The 26,461-nt window shown below is 42.4% G+C and overlaps 1 protein-coding gene and 1 long non-coding RNA gene across 5 annotated transcripts; one reads left to right on the forward strand and one right to left on the reverse strand.

Annotated features, from left to right (window-relative positions):
- Positions 1-819: 819 nt before the first annotated feature.
- Positions 820-19,329, reverse strand: TUBE1 (tubulin epsilon 1). Of its 4 annotated transcripts, none has more exons than XM_066613538.1 (12): positions 19,280-19,329; positions 19,059-19,132; positions 16,073-16,125; positions 13,849-13,906; positions 12,077-12,192; positions 10,581-10,702; positions 7,455-7,642; positions 6,283-6,458; positions 3,956-4,096; positions 3,118-3,258; positions 1,929-2,103; positions 820-1,389 (listed from the first exon to the last, which is right to left on the reverse strand). In XM_066613538.1, the coding sequence occupies exons 5-12, from the start codon at positions 12,175-12,177 to the stop codon at positions 1,231-1,233; spliced, it is 1,203 nt and encodes a 400-aa protein (XP_066469635.1). In that variant the 5' UTR covers positions 12,178-12,192; positions 13,849-13,906; positions 16,073-16,125; positions 19,059-19,132; positions 19,280-19,329; the 3' UTR covers positions 820-1,230. The 4 variants fall into 4 exon arrangements, with proteins under 4 accessions (XP_066469635.1, XP_066469609.1, XP_066469628.1 ...); XM_066613512.1 differs by having other exon boundaries at positions 19,235-19,320; XM_066613531.1 differs by lacking the exons at positions 19,059-19,132; positions 19,280-19,329 and adding exons at positions 12,530-12,612; positions 18,973-19,053.
- LOC136639395 (uncharacterized) lies at positions 18,903-24,748 on the forward strand. Its single transcript, XR_010793674.1, has 3 exons — positions 18,903-18,978; positions 22,986-23,324; positions 24,130-24,748. It is a non-coding gene; the product is annotated as an uncharacterized lncRNA (long non-coding RNA).
- The last annotated feature ends 1,713 nt before the right edge of the window (positions 24,749-26,461 follow it).

Consider the following 26,461-nt stretch of genomic DNA (forward strand, 5'->3'; position numbering starts at 1 on the left):
AGAAAGATTTTGTCACCTCCAAAAGCGTTTCACAGAAAAGTAGTACTGCATTATTGTCACAGAAAGTCTGTTTCAGTCAGCATCCAATTTGCTAGAACCAAAAGAAATACACTTGATTATGTCTGTGGCAACTAATCCTGCAAATGGTGTGTGCAAATAAAGCATATTGCACACAAGCATCTATCTCCTCAATTGGATCAGGATGAGAAATAGATCCAGAAACAATTAGATGTGCATTTAATAATGAACATTTGCAAGTCCAGTGAAGCATGATTGTGTGTATCAAAATGCACTCCATGTATTGATATTATTGTAAAGCATTTTTCTAGGTTAATTTTGATTAGAAATATTTGATATTTATTCTCATTGATATTTTTTTCTTCAACTCAATGTACTAAACAAGAACAGTCATGTAATTGTGCAATATTCCCATATACTTTTCTTCTTCTGCCATGTCTTATTTAGAATGCCAAATATTGTAGAAGTACTGCAGTGCAATGAGAACCTAAAAGTATAAACTGGCCTGAATTACAGACACTTCTATAACTGCATGTGTGTTGTAGATATTGTTTCCTTTAATCTAGTTTAATAATATGAAAATCTTGACAATATTTTTGAAACACATACTGAATGTACAGTAATAGGTATATCAGACCTTGGGTTTAGAACTGGCTGGTACTATTTTTATATTGTCAAATTGCAGCTGGTGCCCTCAAGGAGTGCTGAAATTGAAGCAGTTTGGGGTATGTTGTTGACAAAGATTTAGAATGCAGATTATATTTTGTAACTATATATTTTATTTTGCAAATAAAAAGGCATATGTAAAATATTTACAAATGTATTCCAAATACAAAATATGTTTTTGCTGATAATTTATCGCTGAAATGAGTAACTCACTATGCTTAATTTAGAAGTCAATCATAGCGTACAGAGAGAAGTTACTGAAAATGAGTTCCATGCTAACATTTCCATGAAGTCTCTCATCCAGCACCTGTGCAATACAAGGAATATATCATTTCAAATGAAATTGTCAGCCACAGTGAAATTTTTTACTGTTCCTGTAGCCAAGCCATTATAGAATGCAATCTGTGGAAAAGCATATTTCAGTCAAATTTAAGTTCCCCCCCTTCCCGCTGAAATCACTGGGACTTGAGAGTACTCAGCTGGGCTGTAGTGCATGTGCATAGCTTGTTGATGCCTTAACTTTAAAGTTCTTCCCCACCCTCATTGTTACATAGCTATCTTCAGTCTTGGAGGATCTAGTGCAGGCCCACAGTTAGCAGCCTCGAGCTGCTTATAGTCCTCTATTAAATCTGATAAAGATGAAAGTGCTTCAGAAAAACAGGTCTGCTCCATCCCATCAACATGTAGATAATGATGAAGGTGAGCCTGTAACAGTAAATGGTACTTGAGTTATATGTTTTGTTATAAAAGTGAACAATATTAGCTCAGTACAATATAAATCAATTGTTTTTTTCACCTCCATATCATAAAACAGGATAAACTCTTGACTTCAGGTGAATTGGTTCATGACTGAAAATGTTTTTTAAAGAAATATCCATGGTGTATAATATACAGCTTCTCCCTCACAAGAGCAGCTGCATGCATGAGAATATATTTATTTATTGTATTTTTTCTCCTGCAATGGGGCACCCAAGGCAACTTATAACACAATAAAATATAGAATAAAAACCAACTCAATGAAATTATAAAAACCAAAAAGTAGCTGCATAAAATACAAATATACATAAGGTTCTCACTACCTTGCTCCAGTGCACATGCACATATAAAACACTGTGTCTATCAGTGACATTTCATATTATGGAGGAGACGAATACTTGTATAAGTACTTGTACAACTATTTCCCAATACTTAAGGACTGCCTAACTAGTTAAAAATGTAGCTTGAAATTGCATTCAGGGATCTACCTTTTTCTTGTACAACCTCATGAATCTCTCTCTGAGTTCTGTGAAAGTACGTTTCACACAAGTGTTATTTGCTAGTGCCAACAATGCGTGAGAATGGCCCACAGGAGGTACTGAACACAAGCCAGTTTTCCAGCCTTCTTGATTCCAGGAGACAAAATGAAGTGAAGGTTTCAGCCTGCAATAGGCAAATTCAGGGTTGACAGAGACAAAACAGTAAAATGACAACTAGAAAGCAAGTATGTTAATGACAGATTTGAATGTTTCTTTCCAAGAATGTATTTATGTGATTTCAGCAATAAAAACCATTGTACTGTTAAAATAGTTATTCTTCCACATCAAAATGCTCAGTTAACTAGAACGTGTCACATGTGATGCTTATTTTTAGACTAACTACAGCTCTATTCAAGGCATCTATTTGGAAAAACTTGAATCCTGAACATAATATTGTACACCAAGAAAAACAAATATTCAATAAGATTACACAAGCCTCACTAACAGCCCAATTCTATCCTTTTTCCCCACCCGCTGTGCCAAAAATGGGTGAACTGTGTCCAGTGGGGAGGGAGAATCAGGAGGCTCTGAAGGGGAAAGAGCATTTACATTCCCATATCCCAATGTAAGCCTCCTGTTCTGTAATGGGTCTCCTTGAACCTTAATCATTAGCACAAGTCTGAGGAGAGAAAGGGGGAAGGGAGCCTGCTGTTGGAGGGGATAGGATCCAGCCCACACCACTGCGGCCAGATCAACCCCCTTCCCGCAGCCTCCCCATCCCCCAGTCCTCCCCTCCCAGCCCAGCTTTGCACCCAGCCAGTTCATTCTGTTTTCCCCTGCCATCTTAACTTCCTTGGCAGGCAGCTGGCATTCCAATGATCTGCATGGGAAGGCTTTGTCCTTCCTACTGTCACCCCAGCAGTGCACTACTCAGCTTGCTGCAGAAGGCACCTTATGGCAGTTTTCAGCAGCTGCCACCAGTGGAACATGTGTTCGTTAGCAGCTTCAGCTCACAGGATTGGGTTGTAAGTTACTGAAAATAGTTCATTTCACTCATCAAAACAACTGTGCATACAGGAGTATGGGGGAGGGCTTTTCCTTTTTCCCAGTTGGTCTTTGAGCCTTATGATCAAGTACTGAAGTGAAAATCTGTATGAGCAGCCAATAATTCCTCCCCTAAAGTATATTATGTACAAACCTTTCAATGTTTCTTCGAAGATCTGAAACTTGCACATTTCCTCTGACTAGAAGAGCACAAGCAAGGTACAAACTGTGCTTTGGGTCAGCTCTTATTAGTTGATGGTCTTTGCTGAAAGCATCTGAAAACATTTGGTCTAATCTATGGAGAAAAAGAATAACCCACAATGTTTATGAGGTTAACAAAATCGTAGAGCTTGTTGTTAGCCAAGTAACTTCTGGAAGTATGTGCCAAAAATAAAGCAGAACTCTATTTCAAACATCTGAAAACTATGCGGGTGCTTTAATAGCAAGAGGATTCATGGCCTAATCCTATCCCCCATTTATGGCCATGGATTCTGTAATCTGCTGAAATAAATCCATTCATAAAAGGTGCACTGCCAATCAAGCGCTCTGGAGTTGCTGGTGCAAATGGTTTGAAGTTCTGTGTGCCTGCCCAACAGCCCATTCAGGATGCACCAGAGTAGATAAGGTGGCAGCAGGGTCAGGTCACAGGCAGTTCAGGGGCAGGAGGGGGAGGACTTTGGAAGCAGTTGCACATGTTGGATCTATCCCCCTTTCCTTTCCTGGACTTAAACCAGCAAAATAGCTGGTGTGAGCCTGGGGCCCCCACAGGTGATCAGGAGCCTTATCAGGAGATAAGTAAAAGCTGTTTTTACCTGCCCCTCGCTGGCTACTTGGTTGCCCCCCCCCCCACATCATGCAGCGTGTGCTCTGCATACTATGGACTGGCAGGGATACGATTGGCTATCAACTCTTAAAAATAGATGTTACTAAGCAATCAATTTCATCTTCATACAGACAACAGCTGTCATTAACACATCAAACAAAATGCCTACCTCCGAGAAGGTACATTAACATCAGACAATGTGTACAGAGGAGTCAAGCTGGAAAGTAGGTAATGAAGTCGAGGAAAGGGGACCAAATTCATGCTGATTTCATTAAGATCTATATTAAGAGACCCCTCAAACCTAGCAGAGCTGAAAGTAAAACAGATGAAACAGATATAAACAAGTTTGCCATGATTGTCTAATTGCAGTTCATTGCAAAGACTCTTGTGAAGAGTTGTAAAAAATTAGTGACCTTTGTGAAAAGCCGTAGCTTACAGCAAAAAATAAACTAATTTTCTAATTTCAACTAGGTTGAAGCTTCTATGCAAAAAAGGAATACCATCCCACAGTTACCAAACATTCCTTATGCTCTTTAGGAGCTTTCCCTCTTGTTAGAAGTGAAGCAGTGTGTATGTTAATCTTAGACTTAATCTCTGTTGCTTTACTTGAACACAATGATACTGCAGCTGTTGTGGTAGAAGTTTCTCCAACGACAGATATACTCCCAGTGTTTACCACAATCCCTTATAGAATTTCATTTATAAAGAAAGCAGTATCAACTTGAATGGGAACAACTATGACAGATATTAGAGAAAAGATAACCATTCTGTTGGAAGCTGGTTCTGCTGGACAGAAGAAATAAAAATGTGAGTTCAAGCTTTTGGCAAGGAACACCTCCTTCCCCATAATATTTGCCTGATGGAATTTCATCCACGCATACAAGTCATTCTTAGGATCTAGCCCAGTTAACACACATTGTCAATCTACCCTTCCTTTTGCAGTCCCAAGATCCCTGATGTCTGCCCACAAAGGTCCCCCAATGCTTAGGAAATTTTCAGAGGTTGCAAGTAGTGGGGCAGGTACAGAGGCAGCCAGAGAAAACTCCTACCCTCTTCCTTTTCCTCTTCCTTTCCAATAGAACTTTATGCTTGCGCAAGTCATTCCTGGGGTTCAATGCAACTACACACATTCCTGGGTACATGCGGACAATGTTTTGTATGATCCAGATGAAAGTTGCAACTACAGGCTACTCCCTGGAGTGTGGTAACTGAAAATGCTGATACCCTAATAATGAAAATGGCTTCCAAAATACATAGCTATAACGGAAATTTATTTAATGGATTTCTATCTTGCCTTTCTCCCAGTAAGAGCACCCAAAGCAGCTTACAACCATTAAAACATTGAATGATAAAAAACAATAAAGAAGGCATTAAAACCACAAATGAATCATTAAATCACCAACACCAGTTGGATCATCAATCAAATAATATCTGAGATTCTAGTCAGTCAGTCCACAATTAAAAGCCATTCTAAACAATAATATCTTAAGGCCCTGCCAGAAGGCCTCCAAAGAGGGAGCATTCCTGGGGGAGAGCATTGCATAGTTGAAGTGAATTGCTTCCAGAATCTATAAATCCAAAATCTAAAATCTTAAGATAGGCCTGAGTTCTCCATGCAAATGCATCCCTCTGACAGCTGGAATCCACTGTATAGAAAGATTTTTTTGCATATCTGACTGGGACCAAGTCTCTATTTTCTGGATGAGGCCAACTGTGAGCCAGTAGTATTAAATAGGATTGGGTGTGAAAGTACAAGGGTATAAAGCAGCATTTCTCAAATTGTAGGTTGGGACCCATTTGGTGGGCCGTGACCCAATTTCTGGTGGGTCCAGCAGAGCCTCCAATAAAAACAAGGGCAATAAGAAAGATGAGATGACTAATTGCCTCAAGCACTGAGGCTATTCCAAAATCGGCTAACTACCCTGCAAACAGCTGAGCTCCTGCAGTTTGCAAGCTTGTGTAAATATAGGGAGATAAATGTTTGAGTGCCTCTCTTCTGGTGTGTTTTTTTCCATCCAACAATGAGAGATAGTGGGGGCAGGTGAAGGCTGGGTCACATAACTAGCCCCCTCAAGCCTTGAGGTTATTCATTAGGGCTGCCTCTTTATGAGAAATGGTTCTTTTTTTGTGGCAAATACTTTCTAGATCACACTTTTCAAAGTCTTGTAAAACTAGGAGGGTCCTGTCAGTGCCATTTTAAAAAGTGGGTCTTGGTGTTAAAATGTTTGACAACCACTGGTAGAAAGTATCACACATTCTTATAAAAAGTGTTCTGAAGAAATGCACAACCATAACTTCCACATATTCAACAATTTCCAAAATTAGTTTATTTTAACCTTATTTAACCTTCTTTTAAACAGGTAGAAATATCTTAAAGTCTCTACAAAGTGCCTTTCACTGTAGTTAGTTTCTGCATATAATCTAATAAATAGTGTCATATTCTCAAAAAAATACAAATTGATCATTATTTTTTAATTAGATTTTTCAAAGACTCACCTTGTCAAATTCAACAGTAAGTTAGCCACAATATTGTTCATTGCATCAAAAGGTCTTTCCTGAGTAGTTTTAATTCCACCTGCGCTTGAAGTTACCAAGCTGGTTGGTTTTACAGTTGATCCTAGCTTTCCATAGTTGGTCATTTGATTAATTTTGCTAACTATATCAAACAAAGACTTGAGAAGGAAATATAAGTGAAAAAGCTCATAAGAAATTCAGTGTGCAACAATTATTAATATTTTTCTAAGTGATTTCAGAAAAAACTAGGCACAGAAACCTACAACTTAACACAGTGTTTCTTCCGGTGGTGAATTTAATGCAAATGTTGTTACTAATTTCTTCGGGACACTTGAGAGCAGAGAAATACTGCAAGAATATGGTATCCTCCATATACTGAAATGACAATCAGGTATTGCTGGGGAATCAAAATTTTCTTCCTCTTAGAAGATGGTGGCACAAACATCACAGACATGTATTGCATAAAATTCATGACACCACTACTGGTGCATGGTGACTCTCCCAATCATGACATTCTGCAAACCTTCTAAATATGTGATTTTAAACTTCTTGGCCAACTATCCCTTTATCTGTGTATCAGTTGACTTCTCATCTAGCTTTTCCATGAAGAAAATGCTAATAAGCACACTCCCAACAATGCCTTGCCATTTCATGACATTGAGTACATTTTTGCTTCTTTTCATAGTTCTATGAAGGTTATAGCTTGTCTTTAAGTATTAAAGTATACTTCTGTTCCTATATGAAAAAATTAGGTTCCCAACACTCCACTATGCGGGGATAAGATATATTATCAGCACATGATTGTGACTAGTACATACATAACATCCTATCATCTTCAATCTTCATCCTAGGCTTCAAACAATGTAGAATACGGTCAAAAATGATTTTTCACATTCTTAATAGTAATGCACTTCTTTTGCTTCAAAATTATATTTTATGAAAGGTGTACAAATCCCTTTTCTACTCACTTAAACAAGCTGTCATTTAACTGTTATTGACCCAGAACATCTCCACAATGAGGAAGGATAATATACATTAGGAATAATGTAATCTTCTTGTAAAAATTGTCATGATAAATTCATAACTTTCTATATAACATATATACATATACATATACACACACATAACATTTTATTAGAGTCTTTGATTCTTACTTCATTTTCAATTGGTAGTACACAGTCTGCATGGTCATTGAGTTCCTTCATAGCCAATACACTGTTATAAGGAGATGTAATGACATCATCCTCACCGGATGGATAAATTGAAGTAACAAATCTATATACTTCTGGAAATTCATCCTCAAGTATCTGTAGTATAAATGTACCAAGACCAGATCCTGTCCCTAAGAGCAAAAACAATACATGAACGTTTATCAGCTGTGTCTTGTTCCCTTGCCACTTTGGTAACCAGAGGCTTTCTTCAAAAACAAGTGTTTGTATTGGGTGCTGCCCAATACAGATTTCTGTTGGAAAAGTGTATTCTAAACTTTTAAGGTGGCAGTCCAAAACTGAACATTTTTTGCAAGGAGTTTGACTTGACTCTAGCCCATTTCAGATGTAACAAGAAACCATGTTTTCAGGTGACAACGGTGAAGCTTGGTCTTGCTCATTTGTCCTTCCCCTTCCAAACAGAATTCCAGCTTCATATGCTGGCTTGTTAGCAAATTTTTATTAGAACAACCTGCTTGCTTGGTCCTTGCCCAGCTTGGCTAATTAGAACTGCTTGGGAGGGGTTGACTGAGTGGACAGGGAGGATAGTCAACTCCTTTTTGATGGGAGGGGGTGCTGCCACTTGCTTTGAAGCGGGTGGTGGTTTGACCTCTTCTGAAAAAGCTCTCCCCAGACTCCACTGTGCTAGACAATTATGGCCAGTCTCTAACCCCCCCCCCCCCAATTTCTGGGCAAAGTGATTGAATAGGTGGTGGCATCTCAACTCCAGAGGGTCTTGGATGCAATGGATTATCTGGTTCCCTTTCAATCTGGTTTCAGGTCGGGCTCTGGGACAGAAACAGAGGATGCCTTGGTGGATGACCTATGCTGGAGAGTGGGACAGAGGGAATGTCCCTGTTAATCCTGCTGGACGTTTCAGTGGCTTTCGAAACAATCAACTGTGGTGTCCTGGGTCAATTGGCCAAGTTGGGGCACCATTCTGTGGTGGTTCTGCTCCTACTTGGAGGATCGGTCCCAGATGGTGGTACTGGGGAATGCCTGTCCAATGCCCTAACCCTTGATGTGTGGGGTGCCACAGGGTTCTATCCTGTTCCCCATGCTATTTAACATCTACATGAAACCACAAGGAGAGGTCATCCAGGGATTTGGTGTAGGGTACCATCAGTATACTGATGATACCCAGCTCTATCTCTCCTTTCCTCCAGATTTCAAGATGGCAGTTGAGGTCCTGGAGTGTTGACTGGAGGCAGTGGGGATCTGAATGACAGCTAACAAGCTGAAATTAAATCTGGACAAGACAGAGGTTCTCCTAGTTTGGAAATCCTCGATGCAGGTGCTAAAGTATTCAGTCCTGTACTGAATGGGGATGCACGTCCCCTGAAGTAGCAGGTTCACAGGTTGGGGGTCTGTCTGAACTCACAGCTACTCCTGGATTCCCAGGTGGCAGCTGTGCTGGGAGGGCCTTTGCTCAGCTTCGGCTGGTGCACCAGCCGTGATTGTACTTGGATCGTGTCAACGTGGCCATGGTGATTAACGTCATGGTGATATTGAGGTTAGATTATTGTAACATACTCTGTGTGGTGCTGCCTTGTAGACGCAGTTTCTGAACTGTGGAATGTGGCAGCTCTTGTAGTCACTGGAGGTAGGCGGTTCAACTCTGTCGGGCCCCTTCTTTGACGGCAGCACTGGCTGCCCATTTCCAGGCCCAATTCAAGGTGCTGGTTTTGATCTTTAAAGCCCTATACGACTTGGGGCCGGGGTATCTGAGAAACTGCCTACTTTCATATAATCTGGCTTGTTCCCTCAGGTCACTGGAGAAGGCCCTCTTACAAGTGCCACCACCCAGGGAGGTACGTGGGGCGACAGCAAGAACTAGGGCCTTCTCAGTAGTGACAACAACGTTATGGAACTTCCTCCCCCTTTATTTATGAACTGCTCCCTCCTTGGAAACCTTCCCGGGAAGCCTCATTTCTTTTTAGACAAGCCTTCTGAGTTCTTGGTCTTTTTAACATCTGTCTTTTACAGGTTTGGGTTTTTGTAAAATTGCTGCTGATGCTCTTTTTATTGTATTAATGTCTTATTGCTGTTTTTAGGATGTTCTTAATTGTGAAGGGTTTTAATGTTTTAATTTGTGTTTTTAACTATTATTTTATGTTTTTGTATTTCTGGACATTGTTGTAAGCCAAATTCAGTTCCTTTGGGGAAAAAGCAGGGTAGAAATTAACAGCCTAATCCTATCCACACTTTCCTGGGAGTAAGCCCCATTGACTCAAATGGGACTGAGTAGACGTGTAGAGGATTGGGCTGTAAGTAAGTAAAAGAACCTAGAATTTGCTGGGTTTGGAAGTTACAACAAATTCTGGCTTGTTCTAAACAATGACTGGAAGTTGCAAATTTCGTACCCTCGTGTACAAAGGGGTGGTGTGCCTGCTCATATGCAAGCCTGAAAATGATGATAATTATGTTGTTATCTGTGTTATCTGCTGCGACTTTTGCCATTCCTGGATTTTCCCCTGTTCTTTGTGAATTTACAAAGAACAGTGGTGAAACAAGCAGTAGGGAAGGCAGCCCTATGTTCTCGAACCAACCTGGACAAAACAGTAGGGAACACAAATTAAAATGACATAAGCCAGCACTCTAAATTGAAAGAGAAACACAGCTTTTAAGACACTATTTCCTCAACAACTCACCAGTTTCTAATCCTAATTGGTAAATTATTATTTCTAAAGGTGGGAGAAAACGGTTTCACTGTTTTGGAGCTGTTTTGTGTGTGTGTGTTTACAAAAATGAGAAGTACAGAGAACAGTGTGGTGTGTTTTTATTTCATTATCACCATTTTCTCCAACCTCTAACTATTTCCAGAAAATAAATATTATACAGCCCTAAGAACTGCCTGTTTTAGTTGCAGTGCTTGGACTGAATAAATACAGGCAGTGCTATTTGTACAGATAGGATATTCTTTTTGAAGTGAGTCAAACAATCAGAGTGGCTTTTCAGTTTATTTTAAAAGTTTTTAATAAGTTAATTTTTTAGATTACTACAACCAAGACCAGTTTAATTTCCTTTTCTTATTTCTCACAATCACTTCAGTCCAGCAGCTGCAATACCTACCCCCTCCCATAGAGTGAATGACAAAAAAACACTGTAGACAATCACAGTGCTCAGCAGTCTGTCTCAGTTTTTCGATAATACTTTCTCGATACTGACATCCATACACTTTATGACCAACAGCCCTGAAAAGAGAAAACCTTCAGCATGTCATCTTTTTCTGTTTCAATTCTGATAAATGTAGGCAATTCACAATGGTTGCAAACTCATCAAGTACCACTATGCCTAGAATGGGACATTTTTTCCCTTTCATTCCTGAAATAACTTGCTTTTTAGAATCAGGAGAATTTAAAAAGCAGCTTAGGTGGTATGGGTTTGTGAGAATTGGCAAAGGCATATAATTTTTTTTAAGTATCCAGTGATCTGCTCAATACTGAAAATCAAGGCAAAAATGCATGTTATAATAAGAGACTGTGACTGACCACACTGTTCCTTAGATGCTTAGACTAAGGGCCCAATCCTATCCAACTTTCTAGCTCTAGTGCAATTGCAATGCAGCCGCGAGGTAAGGGAACAAATGTTCCCATACCTTGAGGTGGCCTCTATGATTGCCTCCCCACCACAGGATGCAGTGCATGTCCCATTGGCACAGCTGCACTGGTGCTGGAAAACTGGATAGAACTGGGCCCTTTGGGGGAATCTCCTTAACTCTGCTGAAGCTAAGATTATTTTTTGTCCAAGGCCTGGATGCTAATTTAAATTAAAAGCACACACTGCACAAATGCATAACACTGTGTTACATTTATGTGTAGCAGAAACTGCAAGTTTGGCCACAACACAAGATTGCTTTTGTTCTAAATATCTGCACAGGCCTATGTATAAAAATTGTGCTTCCTAATGCATACATGCTTAAGAAAGGATGGCCCCATAGGTAAGAATCCTTTCAAGAATCAGTGATTTCTGAACCTGAACCAATAACGAATTCCATAACTTACTACTATGGAATTAATTCCAATGTTGTGCATTTTTCTCCAGGAATTTAGCTGACACTTTTTATGGTGGTAGGAATTATTAGAAAGCTGATAGCACTCTTTCACTACAACTGTATTTGAACTATTTTATACAAAACCTATCCCCTTTTATTTGGTTCTACTCAAAGTCATTTTTATAAAGTTGCGACTTCTTTGGGCTTAAAGAATCTGTTTCCCTTGTTCTCTTTGGTCAGCTATTCATTCCTTAAATTAGATTACTGTTTCAAGAAAAGCAGCAGCACCAGAAACAGATGAATGGCTGTAGTAACAGAATACATCTGTTGATGAAAGCATTCAAAGTAGAAAAATAAAAAGGGAAAGAAAGAAATACGTATAAAATTGTGGCAGGACAAATAGTTTAAGCTTTCAAAGTTTATCTCAAGGCAACAATAACTAAAAGTTAAGCTTAATGTGCTTATTTACTCCAGAGGCTACAGAAAGTACAAAAGACAAACATAAGTTTTGCTTTCAACATTTAATCTGTTTACATTTCTGAATGAAAACTTTAAGAAAAGAATTTATTCTCACCAGTTGTTCCCCGAACCTGAAACATCTGTGATCAGTTGCTTACTATCAAAGACACCTCTGAATGGCCCTTGCAATATTTCATTCACTACACCCTCTTCCATATCAATGAGCAGGGCCTAGGGGAGGGGAAAGAGTTGTGTAATGTTTCTAGACAAGCTGGCTTACTCAAAATTAATTAAAATGAAATAAAAAAGATGCTTTCTTAGTTTTAATTCTCACACACTCATTCACTAAAGAAGCAGCCTAAAAGAAACTGTATAATTTGGGGGGGGGGGGGTGCTTCAACAAATTCATTTACAAAGAACCCAGATTGAATTACTAAAATATTCTTAATAGTGTACTATATTCCATTCAGTAATTGGGATACCAGCAAAATAGCCAGAGTGGGTCTGAGAAGACCCATTGGCAATCAGGTGGCTTACCAGGAGGCAATTAAAAAATATTTTTACTTACCTCTCATTGGCTGTCTGCTCGCAACTGCAGGCAGAAAACGCCTGCAGGCACCACTGCAGGCAGAGAATGCTCTGTCAATGCAGCTGCATGGCAGAAGATGGGGGGGGGGGGATAGGATTTATATATATAAAGACATATACTTAATGTTTATATTGTAAATTATAATCTAAAATGTGATTTTATGGTTACATTAGCTGCTTTGGGTGCCCTTCAGGAAGAAAAGCAGGATACAGAATGAATGAATGAATGAATAGGGATTGGGCTGTAAATCTAGTCCCACTTCTTTTCCTGATTTGCATTTTCACTGATTTTCTAACCAAGCTCTACAAGTTTCTATCTTGCTGTTTTCCCTGAAGATTCAGGGGAAAACTATGCATAACACGAAGTTTCTAATCCAGTTAGGAAGGTGGGTGGAAACCTGCTATGCATCCTAGCTGATGTGGGCTGATTAGAGCCAGGATGGTGTAGTATAGATGTTCCCAAACTGGGGCATTGTGATGCCCCAGCCAGGGAACTTCTATCACTGCCCCTAAGGGCAGGTGACAGTGGCAATGAAGGAGCGAAGGGGTTTTCCAGCTTACCTGGGGGTTGCTATGGCGCTCTGGAGGATCCAGGGAGCCTGCGACCCCTTCTTGCATGCCTCCCTGCACCTCTAAACTTCTGTAAAAAGAAAACAAAGAAAGCCACTTCCAGTGAACCCCTGCTAACTGGTTAACCCCTGCTAACTGGTTAAGAGGCACTTTTTCAAGTGGGTGCTCCTCTTTTATTTAGCAGGGGGAGAGTAACTGGCCCACCTCACCCCAGCAGTGTCTTTTTTAGTGGCATCTTTTTAGATTGTGAGCCCTTTTGGGTCAGAGAGCCATTAGATATTTGATTTTCTCTGTAAACCGCTTTGTGAACTTTTAGTTGAAAAGCGGTATATAAATACTGTTGTTGTTATTTAGAGGTGCCTGGAAGCCTGCAGAGGAGCCAATGAGCTTCCAGGACCCTCCAGAGACCCATAGCAATTCCCAGGTAAGTTGAAAACCCCTTTCCTCCCTGGCGGCGGCACGATTGCAGCAATCATGTTGCCACCCCCCTTCCCTGCAGAGACTTACAAAGTCCCAAACTCTTCCTTCAATCATGTTCCTAAATTAATACCTAATATATCAGTAGAATCTGCTGTACTATACAGTAACTTCCTATTCACTTTCCATGAATATCATTTTCAATAGCGGAATCATGCTAAATATATTTTATAATAAAATGCAAAAGATTAAGTGATATTTCTTAGACATGCAAAGTATGAGAATTAACATAATAAAGAATTTTTTCCTTACACGTGCTTTTAAGGAACAGATTTTTCCTTTGCAAATGTCAGCACCGTCACCATCTGTTCTAGAAAAATTAAAAGGCAAAGTAATAAATACAAGCCTAGGGAAAGACCACATCTAAAATGTCAAAATTTTTTGACAAAAAATGTCAAAATTATTTTCCCTTTCCATCAAGGTTTAGTATTATATTCAGAAAAAGGAAGAGTAACAAGGACAAACATAAAGACTGCCAATTTTGAGGGTTCCAGTTCATTTTATAGTAGCCTATCATACAAAAATTTAGTCAGGGAACGTTTTCTTGGCATAAAAATAAAGCAATGGGAAAACATCTGGTAAATTTCTGCAGTCATGTTGGCACAGGAGTAAGGTTGCCAAAAAAACCTGCCATGTCAAGCAGATATTCTGTAATTTTGCTAAAACAAACTGCAAAAGTGAAGTGCTAACAGCTTTATCTTGCTATTTGTAATGAATGTAAAAAGGAGACAGAATGTAGCACAAGGGTTGTTACTCTGGCATTTGAAAAGCTATGGTGTCGCATCAGTGCAATATAGTACCCAAGACATTCCTCAAGGTAGCTGCGCTATGCAAGGCCTCACAAAAAATCAGACTGGGAGACAGAAAGAGAATCATGCTCTAAGGACAGAAAAACAGCTACACTAAGCACCATTCCATAAACCAGGCCAAGAGATGCCTCTGTTCAATAATTATTTCAGAACAATGTATATCAAGTAGTAAGGCCCAGTTGTTACAGGTCAGGCACTTAAGCAACAGTGATAAATGTACACTCGTTTATTTTTTAAATGTTTACAACACTTTTCTTGACAAATCACAACAAATAAAATTATAGCTAAAAAAATACACTAAATAAAAATAAAAAGCAGTGGCAGACAAAAAAAAATCAGATCATCAAATTCTCACTAGACCAGCAGTTCCCAAATTTCCCAGGAGTTTTACTCCTGAGGTAAGTCCTCATGGGGGAGGGAGTGAGGGCAGCAACATGATCCCCAGGACCGTGTCACTAACAGGGGTGGAAGGGGGGTGCTTTTACTTACAGGGGGCTGCAAGGCGTTGCAGGAGGTGCTGGGAGCCCCATGCAGGCCTCCTTGATGCTTGGAACATTGAAAAAAAGTGGGTGCAAAGTACTTTCTATTTGCAAACACAAAGAGGAAGTGCTTTGCTTCTGCTTTTTTGCAACGTTCCAAGCATCAGGGAGCCCTGTGGAGGACTGTGCAGGGCTCCCCGCACCTCCTGCAACATCCTGCAGCCACCTGTAGGTAAAAGCACCCCCTTCCATCACTGTTAGCAAAGTGATCCTGGGAATTGTGTCGCTGCTTTCGCCCCCTCCTCCACCCCTTAATGGGATGTGGGACTGGTTGCAACCCACCAGTTTGAGAAACACTGCACTAGCCAAAAAAAAATAAATCCCTACAATCCACAACAAAAATGAACATACAAGATTAACTGATAGCAAGCACCATCTTGAGAGCCAACTCACCATTTTGAGTTTTTTATTTAATTCCTTCAAGCAACTAGGCCAGGAAGGTTCAGCAGGAGTCCTATCCAGGTGCTGCCTCTACACACTGGAGTAACATGTGATTGGAGCCAGTAGGAGTGTGCTGTCAAGACCCATCCCACATCAGCCTACTTTGTACTTTCCCCAAGGCTGATCCTTGGGGAATAATTGTGTGATCCAGAATGCTGGTATTGTCTTCAGAAAATGTTTTCCCCAGGGAGTGGATCTACTGAGCATGCTAGTGTCAGGGACAGGAGTTTTTCAGTGCCATCCTGCTGCCCCTGATTATGTATAGCCTCTACATCCCAAACAGGACTAGATTTAGAGCTCCTACTGAGAATGCAAGATGCTGACTGGCATCATCAGACGCTACCCCACTGACATCCTAACCATTTACAGAATCTTAAGAAATGGAGATAAAGGAGGAAAATAAATAGGAAGCATAATGAACAAAAGTCTGTATAGTTAATGCTGGAACATCACAAGACTATGCTGTGACCTAGAGTAGTGGTTCTCAAACTTTCCCACCAGTGGGCAGAGTTATGCGACCCAGCTGTAATTGGGTTCTGATCTCGTGGGTCATGACTCACAGTTTGACAAACACTGACCTAGAGCATAAGATACAACTAGCTTAGAATCTCCCTATATGTATTCCACATCACTTTAAAAATAAAGTTTCTATGAAACTTCCACTTGCTCATTAAAGGAAAAACTTACCTAGTGTCCACATTTCGAAAGAAACTGCTTAATGCTTCATCATAAATTCCTTTCTAAAAAAAACAAACCAGAAATGTAAAGCATTAGCAATTCTTTGTGCAGACATATAAAATGCATACTTTAAAATAATTTAACTCTTTCAGATAATACACAACTACCACTAAAGACATTAAATGGGGCTATAATTTCATAGCACAATGGTAGCAAGGGGAGCTTATTAAAGACTATATCTGAACTTTGGGAGATAACCATCCCTATTTCTCTCTGCAATCTAATCCCATGGAGTGTAGAAATCCTGGAGCCCTGTCTAGAGGTGGTTGGGGACTAAATGAAGGTTAATCTGTGGTGGTCCTGGCCCCTGTGTCACCCTGGAGTGTGCCTGGAAATGCCCCCCCCCAATTGGAAGTTACTATGGTAACGCGATGGCATCACTGCAATTACTTCTGGTACAATCCTGCCCTGGAACTCCCACAGATGCCAGAACCCTCAAACAGACAAATTTGTGGGGTCAGGGCCCAATAGTTTTTAAAAAAACCAGAATTGCCTTTAAAAGGTCTTCCAGAGACATTAGAAGGCCTTCTGAGGGTCAAAGAGGCTGCACACGGCCTCTCTGGACCTCAGAACATCTTGCAACTCCCTCAAAGCAGAAGCAGAAGGTGGCCCTTGGAGTTTTGCATAACTGGGCAGCACCACTCCAGGACCACTTGCACCTGCTGACACTATACAGGTAAGCCGTTGAAGTTAAAAAGCTGAAATTAAATTCAGACAAAAAATATGACCTCTTTGTTCAGAGAACTACAACTCAGGTGCAGAACTGTCAACCTGAATGGGCAAAAGCAGGCTTGTCATGGGGAGGGAATGGTCCTTCTAGATTATCTGCTGCTCCTGAGGATGGCAGTGGCCAGGTAGGCTTTTGCCCAGATGAAGCTGGTGCATCAGTTGTGTCTCTACTTGAATCAGTTCAGACATGATGATAGTGATCTTGGCAACACCTTGGCAAAGTCAAGACCCTATTATTTGAACATGCTCTATGTGGGGTTGACTTGAAACTGCAATTAACACATAAGAACATAAGAACATAAGAACAGCCCCACTGGATCAGGCCATAGGCCCATCTAGTCCAGCTTCCTGTATCTCACAGCGGCCCACCAAATGCCCCAGGGAGCACACAGAATGTGTCAGTCCATGTGGTCTCAGGAGTTTGGCAATTTGACTCTGCCAAACGGTTCCTGCAGTTGCACTCACTGCCAGTTTGTTTCCAGGCACAATTCACTGTGTTGGTTTTGATCTTTAAAGTTCTTTATGGCTTGAGACTGGGGTATCCAAGGAACCACCTTCTCCCAAATCAACTGGCTCAGCCTAAGGGGGCGGTCCTCCTCCAGGTGCTGTATATGGCTGAGGCTGCCAAGGGGAAAGGGCATTCTCTGTGGCAGTGCCAACACTATGCAACTCTGTCCCAAGCAAATTGAGATCTATGCTCTACCTACTGGCCTTCTGGCAGGGGTTACAAACTTCATCGTTCTAATTAGTGTTGCTACCTTAGTTGTTTTCCTGTTTTTGTTTGGTTTGCTCTTCTGATGTTTTCTAGGCAGTGATGCCCTGCTCATTGGTGTTTTTGCATTTGGTTATTACTATTGTGCTTTAATGCTGTTTTTATTGTGATTTGTTTTCCTGGTGCTGTATATTAGTTTATGGTTGTAAGCTGCCTGATTTTTGGGGGGGAAGGGTGAGATATAAATCTCTTAAACCACCTAAACATGAAGTATTCCTCTAGTAGCAAACCAAAGACAACAAACCAGCCCAAGAACTTTCAAAGAACTGTTAAGAGAGAAGCTAATCCTTCCCAAAAGTTTCCGGAAGCACTAGAAGGTCATTTGGCATGTTACCGGAGTAATATAACAATAATGGCATTCATTAGCTGCAGGCAGTATCAAAAGCCTGGCAGCCTGTGGGAACAGAAGGCCTCCACTGCCTCACAGTGGTGTAGAAAGGGAATTACAGCCTCTGGCAATTATGGCACCAAACTTCCTAGCCCAGTGTTTCTCAACACTTGTCCTCCGCCGTAACACTCCACACTGTCCACCTATTTGAAGTACCACCAGAAATAAGTGGCAATGACATCACCGCCAGTTACTTCTGGGTTGGGAGGCCAGATGCAATGTGACAAACACCAGTAAGAGGCTCAGGGTGGACAGAGGGCTTTTCAAGCGTGGAGAAGCACGCTGGAGCTCTGCCTGCCAAGCCAAGCCCCCTGCCGCTGTCTGTTGCATCACATTCCTGGTCTCGCTGCTGGGCGGCAGTTGTCCAGGGGTCCTGTGACGACCACCAGGCACCACCTCAAGTGCCACTTGAGTGTTGGTTGAGAAACGCTGTCCTAATCCGAAGCATGCGAGGAAAGTGTCCCTTTGGAGCTCCACTCCACCTTCTGCAGCTGGGTGTGTGTGTGAACTTCATGTCTCAAGTGCACAGAAATAGAAAGCAGAGGTAAGAGCCGACAGAACACAGCAGGCACACAGCATGTGAAAAAAGGAGAGGAAGTGGCTGTCATTCACTCCCAGACACAAGAGAACGGCACATAACTGCAACAAAGCAGCCATGTGATCTAGCGCAGGGAGCAAGCAAAGGCTCAGCAAGAAGAGCGCATGCGCAACAGGCGACAATCCACTTTCAGCTAATCAGGAAGTGGCAGCGGCTGCTTTGGAAGGCGTGCAGCAGTGGGCGGGGCTCAAGCCCTTCACACACGCGCGCGAGAGTAACGGACAGTGGACAGGCCCCTGACGTGCGCGCGCAAGTATAGGCCAACGGACAAGCACTTGACGCATGCGTGCGAACACCCAGTGGGCAGGGCGCGAGCGAGAGAGAAATAACGGCCGACCGATGCCAATCCTACGCACGCTTACCAAGAAGTAAGACCGACTGAACTGAGCGGGGCTTGCTTCTGAGCAGGCATGCGCAGTATGGCGGTGTCAGTGGTGGGGCTCGTTACCTTGTTGACGGCGGCGTGCTCCCTCAGCGCCAGGTCCCAGAAGCGGCAGCCGATCTGGTTTCCGCACTGACCCACTGTGGGGGGGAGGGGGGAGAGAGACACTTGTGAAGACCCTCATGGTGGGCGGACGGGGCTGCGGGGGGGGGAGGATCGAGAAAGAGTTCGAAGGCGCTCACCCTGCACCACCACGGACTGCGTCATGGCCGCCGCCGTTCGCTCACCCGTGCGCAGCCCGTTGCTAGGGCCGCTTAGACCGGCCAGACCGTTGGCTCCGCCCACCTGACTCGGCTGCTTGGCGCGCGCCACTCAGCGGGGGCGTGGCTGTGTGGAGGAGCAGGCGCGCGTGCTCTCAGCCGTAGCGCATGCGCACCCCCTATCTTAGCTCACCTGGGGTCGGGCGCACCTCGCTTAGTTGGGCCGACGCTCCCGCCTCTTGCTGAGAGAGGGCCGCCTCCTTGGTCGCTGCAGGGTCCCGAGGGCGAGCTGGAGTTGCTCTTCCAGCAGGAAGGAGGCAGCCCCGAGACTGCGAGTAGCCTGTGGAACTCCTTGCCACAGGATGCGGGGAGCACACTTGGATGCAGGTCTCTTGTTGTCTCCCTCGAGCAGTGAAAAATAGTGCTGCTCCCTGAGCAAGAGCTCAGCCAATGGCCACTGTGGTCCTTAGAAATTTACAGCCCAGTCCTAGCCACACTTTCCTTGGAGTAAGCCCCATTGGTACTGATGGGACTTACTTCTGAGTAGACATGCACAGGACCGGGTTGTCAACCTGTAGTGATGATATGGCAGAGTTTGACCCCCTTTTAGTCTCTGTTCTGCTTGATTCTACCCCTTCTTTGACAGGGAGGGCCACCTGCCCTCCAACTCATCCCTCCCTGTCACTCCTATAGAGTTTACACCCCAGGACTGTGTTCTCTGCATGCCACCTGGTTTCTGCTATGACCACTCTATCCATGTGTTCTTTAGCCACCAAATATTCCAGCTCCACCACCTTGGCTGGGAAAGTGAGGCCCTTCCCCTTCAGAGTTCCACCCAGAGGCCTGCTGAGGTGCAGAGCAACTAGGGTGGGAAGAAGTTGTCTGCTAACAAGGAGACAATTGTGATTACTGGAGATACCCGCCTATAAGTAGTTCCCACAGATAAGTCAAGGGCAGGTTTTTAGCCAACAATCATGGAGTTTTCTATGACCCTTGGATAAGTCGGGGGTTAAACTTAGAGGGGTGTCTGTCTATAGTTTTGTCTGATTTTACCCCAGGCCAGATCCTGAAAAATAACCTACCACTAATTGTTACCTAAGAACTGTAGCCTCTAATTTATTAAAAACATAGTAAAAGATCATAAGATACATTTTTATTCTTTTTAAATTTTGGCCTTCACCACCTTTTTGTAAACATTATCAGAGTAAGTGCACTGTAAACAACATACCAGTAAATCAGTGGTTCCCAACCTGGTATTCATGTACTCCCAGGGACACTCAACAGGACCTTTAGGGGTACTTGAAAAAGAATGGAATAATGGTAGAAAAAGGCAGGTCATACTCCAGAATGCCTTGCAAGGACCAGCAAGGCAGGAAGGAACGTAGCTAGTTGGCTTTGAAATCCCCACCAACAGCTAGGTTTTGGCCATCAATTCATGTATGAACCAGTGATTGAAAACCAGCACAGTAAAAAAGCTGAAACATAATATGGAAAGTGATCAATCACCCAGAATTTCTCAGCACACTTCTGGTGCAAAACAGTGCAAAGGCAGAGTCTTCTGTTCCTCAAACAGATAAAAAGAGAAAACACTGTGATGAATACATGAAGTCTGGGTTTTCATAGAGAGGAGATGAGGGCTTGTATTATTACAGACATTTTGCTAATATGAAGGGTACAATTTATTATTGCCAAGGGATATACAAGTGAAAAAGGTTAGCAACCACTGTAGAAGAACCATGAATCAAATCCACCTTGAAGGTGTCTGGTGTGTTAAGCCAGAAGCTCTACATACAACATACAACCCATAACACATAACTGAGAGTGTGCAATTCAATTCACAGCAGAGAGATGCAGCTGCATATATTTGCAATCCTTTTTACTCAGAAGTAGACCCACTGCTTTCCATGGGTGTTATTCTTAAGTAATGCTGCATTGAATTGTAGCCTGGGAATTGTTGCTTCAAATGGAAAGGGGATTCCATCCTGTTGTTGAAAAGAAAGACCTCTGCCAAATGCAAAGCCTTTGCAAAAGGGAATTGGGTTGCAGCAGCAAAAGGGAATGGAGGGGAATAAAAGGTTAACTTTGGCTGAAATGTCCCAGGAAAGTAACTATAGCAACTAACCAGCTGCCCACCTAAGCTTAGCAGAGAAAGAACCTGTTCAGAGTTGAAAGGCTCTGCCCTCTGATTGCCCCGGAGATAAGGCGAAGTGAGAATTGGACCTTGATTACTTGGCAAAAATTTCAGGTACTATACCTGAGTATCTACGGTAAGTTAAAATCTTTATTACACAGTCTCAAAGATGGTGCAGCTTCTGAAAGAAAAACACCCAAGTGGAGTTGCCAACCATTGAGAGTTGCTGTGCAATTGCAATAAAGATGTTGACTCCTTCCTGTCCTGCCCACATTCCATCCCATTGTGGCCTGCCTGCCTACCAACATGTGATGCCCAAACATCTGAGGTACACCAGTGTTGCAGGCATCCAGTACACATCTGCCAGTGGACTGGCTGCTGCGCTTTGCGGGCCTCTGTGGATGTATGCCACGGTGGGTGCTGCTCAGACTGGCTTAGCATTGGTATAGGATTGGACTGGAAGCTTCATACCATGCCAAGTTGTTATCCATGGACTAAATCACTGCAGCATAGATCAGGAAATAAAACTGGAGTGAAATTTTTCACTCTGTTGACAGCATTGCATCATTCTACAAGTTACTAATTAGTCCTGAGAAGTGAGCTGATTACAATCACCCAATCCAGAGCAAACATATCTGAGAAGAATTTTTATCAAACAAAGAAAATAATCTCCCACTCCATTTTACAAATATTCACAGATGAACGGTGATATACAGATTGAGAGAACAATAGAAGTTTAACACTGGAAGAAGCATGAAAACTTGTATTTTTGTGTATTGTGGATGTGTTGACCTTCAGTGCCAAAGACACTTCTGTTACAAATTTTCTCTACAGCTACTTGTTTTCAGGCCTGAAGGCAAAAAGTGTAGAGATGACCTTCACCTTTACCCTTGTGCAGGTGTTAAGATGTATAGTGAAGCAGAAGGAAAGCTTGATTGCCTCCAAGAATTGATTGGAAGAGACAGCCTTGACCTTTTGTGATATTGTTGCACATGAAATTTTCAAAGAAAACTCATTAACTCTTTGCTGCCCTGTAACCATGGCTCTGAATTTTACAGAAGAGGTTTTATTAACAGGCAGGTGTCTGGTTATCTCTCTCAACTGAAAGCTTCAGAACATACAGTAATGTCTGTCAGAAGTGAGGGCTAAACTAGACATAACATGCAGATGACTCTTTAAACAGGAAAAGTTACTTCTAAAGGGACAATTCTATTTGCAAATGCAAACACACATTTGAAACTGTGTGATGGGAAGATTCTGTGTTAGAGGCCAATGCAGCAAGAAAATGGGAGTGGGAAAGCCTAAGGAGTTCTGCTTCATCTATTGCTTCCTTTGGAAACAACCTTTTCTATTGATTGATTGATTGGATTTGTAATCCACCTTACTCCCCGGAGGGCACCCAAGGCAGCTAACAATATTTAAAAGTCATAAAATACATAAAATAGAACAACAATAAAATAGATAATAAAACAAGCAGTAAAAAACAATTGAAAAACAATTGTTTTTCTATCTGAAAAAAAGACTTTCAGGGTAATTGTATGTGTTTATGTAAGAGCAGCAAGAAAGAAAGTGGACACTGTGACTGGCCTTTTGCCTCCACAGATATTACAGCTTGCTCCTCACCAGATGCCTGAGCCAAAGGGCTCTTACCCTGTGGATCTAAGTCCTGGAAAGTTGACTGATGACAACATAGCTGCCAGACATCAACAGGATTATTATCCAGTCCATGCTTCTGAATGTGGTCTTCATCTGCAAACTGTGGATTGTGGATTGGCACCAGCATGCAACATCTTTCTGCCCTATGGAAGAGAGCCCCTTTTTGCTGGGTGTTTTGTGATTGGAGGTCAACACAATTTGGGCGATTAAGAACTGCAGCACCAGAGGGAATTGTCCCTCAGAGTGACAGGAGGAGGGCCCTGTCCTTCGCTATCTCTAACCCTGGTGAGAGGTGGGATGGAGAATATTGGGAGGTGTAGTGTGTGGTGGGACTCCTTCTGGAGCCAGAAGTTGGTGAGAGTACTCCTTGTCTGGTTGGGTTCTCACTGCTTTCCTGCCTCTTAGAGCCCAATCCTGTGGACCCCAGTTGCAAACATGCCATAAGGCACGTTTGCGGGGCTTACTGCTGGGCTTTCTCCGGAACTGGCTCAGCTCCGGTTGGCGCTGAGCTACCACCTGGTGGGCGCTCATGTTCCACGGCTTGGCGGTGCCTGTGACTGCTGGGCTGCAGAACGGGGAATGGGGGCATGGTCAGGGGCGTGGGGGAGTCGTTCTGGGGAGGGGGGAGGCGTGGTCAGGGGTGTTCTAGGGGGCGGGGGGAGGCGAATCCGCGGAGCCAAGCTTCGCAGGATCCTAGGCGCTCGTGGAGGACTGCACGCCCTACACGAGCGCCTTCACTTTAGCGGTGACCAAACAGTTGCCGCTAAAGTGAGTAGCCCCATTGCGGGGCTGCTTCCCTTACCCAGGGGAAGGGGACGAACATTCCGTTTTCCCGAGGAGCCTCCTGCGGTAACGTGGGAGGCTCTGGATCTGGCGGGAGTCCGCCAGGGAGCCGCAGGGTCCCGCAGCTCCGGGCAGCTCAGGATTGGGCTGTTAATCTGCTAGAAGGGCTGCTGTAGACATACAGGCGTTACTTGTCTGCCTCCTGTGTCTCTATAGCAGTTCCTTCAGTGTTAATAGTTTTGCCCTCCTCCAATTGGTTTGTTTATTGTTTTTATAAATTTTATTTTTTTTCTCTATAAATTGTAAGCTGCCTTGAGTGTCTGCTCCAGCAGGCGAAAAATGGGGGTTCCATTCCCATAAAGAGTCCACACTGAAGTCCTAAAGCAGTGAGAATCTGCTACCTCTGCTCCACACCACCACCTGGTAAGCCATGGCTCATGGGAACTATTTTCTTCTGAACAACTAAGAGGATCTTTCACAAATCAAAAAGTTAATGGAAAACTTTAAGAACAAATTCTTAATAGAATAGAATGGTAGAAACTGATTAAAAAATTGTTCATGTAATTCAGGGTATAACTTACCGTAAGTGCTGTATTGCTGCAAATGCTTTATAAGGAAATAATGCGTATATTAACAGAAATTTACATTTCTTACATTTACATCATAACCTATTCTGAACAGGTATTGTTTCTGCTTTTGTTATGGAAGCATGAAGACATCGGCCTTTGGATCATAGGATTCTTATTTATGATCTAATAAATAAAAAGCTCATTTGAAATATTTTAAAATATTTTTTAAATCATCACTTGTCTGCAGATCAAGGTGGTGGATGTAGCTTGTGTAGTTTGTGTTGAAAATGATTTTGAGAAATTTTGAAATAGACAATTATTATTGTGTTTTCCTAATAGTTTCAGTGACTTTCACCTCTGTATCTCAAGATATAATTACAATTTCTTTTCCATATAGAATTTCTTTTCCATATATATCTCAAGATATAATTACAATTTCTGTTGAAATCTCATTTCCTAGTACTAGAACTAAGGGCAGAATTATGTAGTTTAGGTAGCTCTATAAAACACGAATATATGCAAAAAAGTAATAAACCCACCTTTGTTTATAAGAACAAGGAACAATGTCAACTGCAGAAACGCATTATTAAAAGTTCAACAAATAAAAATGAGATAAAATGCATTACAGTTTTCCATTGATAGTCAACGTCTCTAACTGAACACAGAATAAAGAAACTGAATGAAGAGACTCAAAAGATAATTGCTTGTGAAGTGTGTCTATTACATAGTTTATTCTGTAAAATACATTAGCAGATGTATTCAATAAAAATGATGGGCACAGTTCATTCAAACTGCAAGCACAGTGCCTGAGCATGGAATAATCTAATAGAGTTCAGTAGCAACCGGTATCCTCCCACCCCTGCACAACCCTCTGGCACAGCGTGAGCCGCATATCAGGGAGAATGGGAGTTCTGTGTGCACTTTCCATCTTTAACTTGATTTCCCTGCACCACTCCTGAATTTGGAAGAAATAATATTTCAAGCTGATTGAAGATTAACAGTTCAATCCCATTGGGCACTTCTGCTGGTAAAATGAGTGTTGTGCCAGTAGAGTTATGACAGTTGCAAAGGTCTCCAGCAGCACATGAAGCTGGGCACTGCTAAAACTCTGGCAGGGATGTCACAGCAGCCTTGCACACCACAATAGTTCAGGACCAACCGACTGACTCAGGTAAGTTGACAAAATGGTGAAGGGCGGAACGGGGCAGTGACGGGTGGGAAAGAGAGTGAATTGGGTCTGGAATGGGTAGGTTTGATGGCAGTGGTGGCTGCCGAATCCAAACCCTTCACAGAACCGATCCTATGGCCTGGGTTTACGTGGACCTGTGCCAGTGATTTCACTGGTGCTGGTCTGATTAGACCCTTTCGCACCTTGAAAGGTTACCCCTGAGAAAGGGAACAAATATTTACTGGAGGAGACCTCCTGGACTTGTGTCCCTAGGCTGCAATGTGAGCCATTTTGGTGCCACTGCATTGGCAGGAGGAAGCATAGGATTGAGCTGTTCAAAGCTGACCATTCCCTCCCTTCCAGCTGCTTTGAAAATAGTTCTCCCCCATACTTTATCATTCCATTGATCTCATGTAAGTTGTGGAGAGATAAATTTCAAGTTTTGTCTGTCACAGATCTGTCTGTCAGATCAGGAAAGAGATCTTGGGGTTCACCACCATCAGGGGTGGTAGTGAACAGCTCAATGAAAGTATTGACCCATTGTGCGGCGGTAGTGAAGAAGGCCAATTCTATGCTTGGGATCATTAGAAAAGGTATTGAGAACAAAACAGCTAATATTATAATGCTGTTGTACAAATTGATGGTAAGGCAGCACCTGGAGTATTGTGTCCAGTTCTGGTCACCACATCTCAAAAAGGACATAGTGAAAATGGAAAAGGTGCAAAAGAGAGTGACTAAGATGATTACTAGGCTGGGGGACCTTCCTTATGAGGAAAGGCTATGGCGTTTGGGCCTCTTCAGCCTAGAAAAGAGACGCCTGAGGGGGGACATGATTGAGACACACACAATTATGCACGGGAAGGATAGAGTGGATAGAGAGATGCTCTTTACAATCTCACATA

Source organism: Tiliqua scincoides, chromosome 1 (assembly GCF_035046505.1).
Source record: "Tiliqua scincoides isolate rTilSci1 chromosome 1, rTilSci1.hap2, whole genome shotgun sequence".
Lineage (NCBI taxonomy): Eukaryota > Metazoa > Chordata > Lepidosauria > Squamata > Scincidae > Tiliqua > Tiliqua scincoides.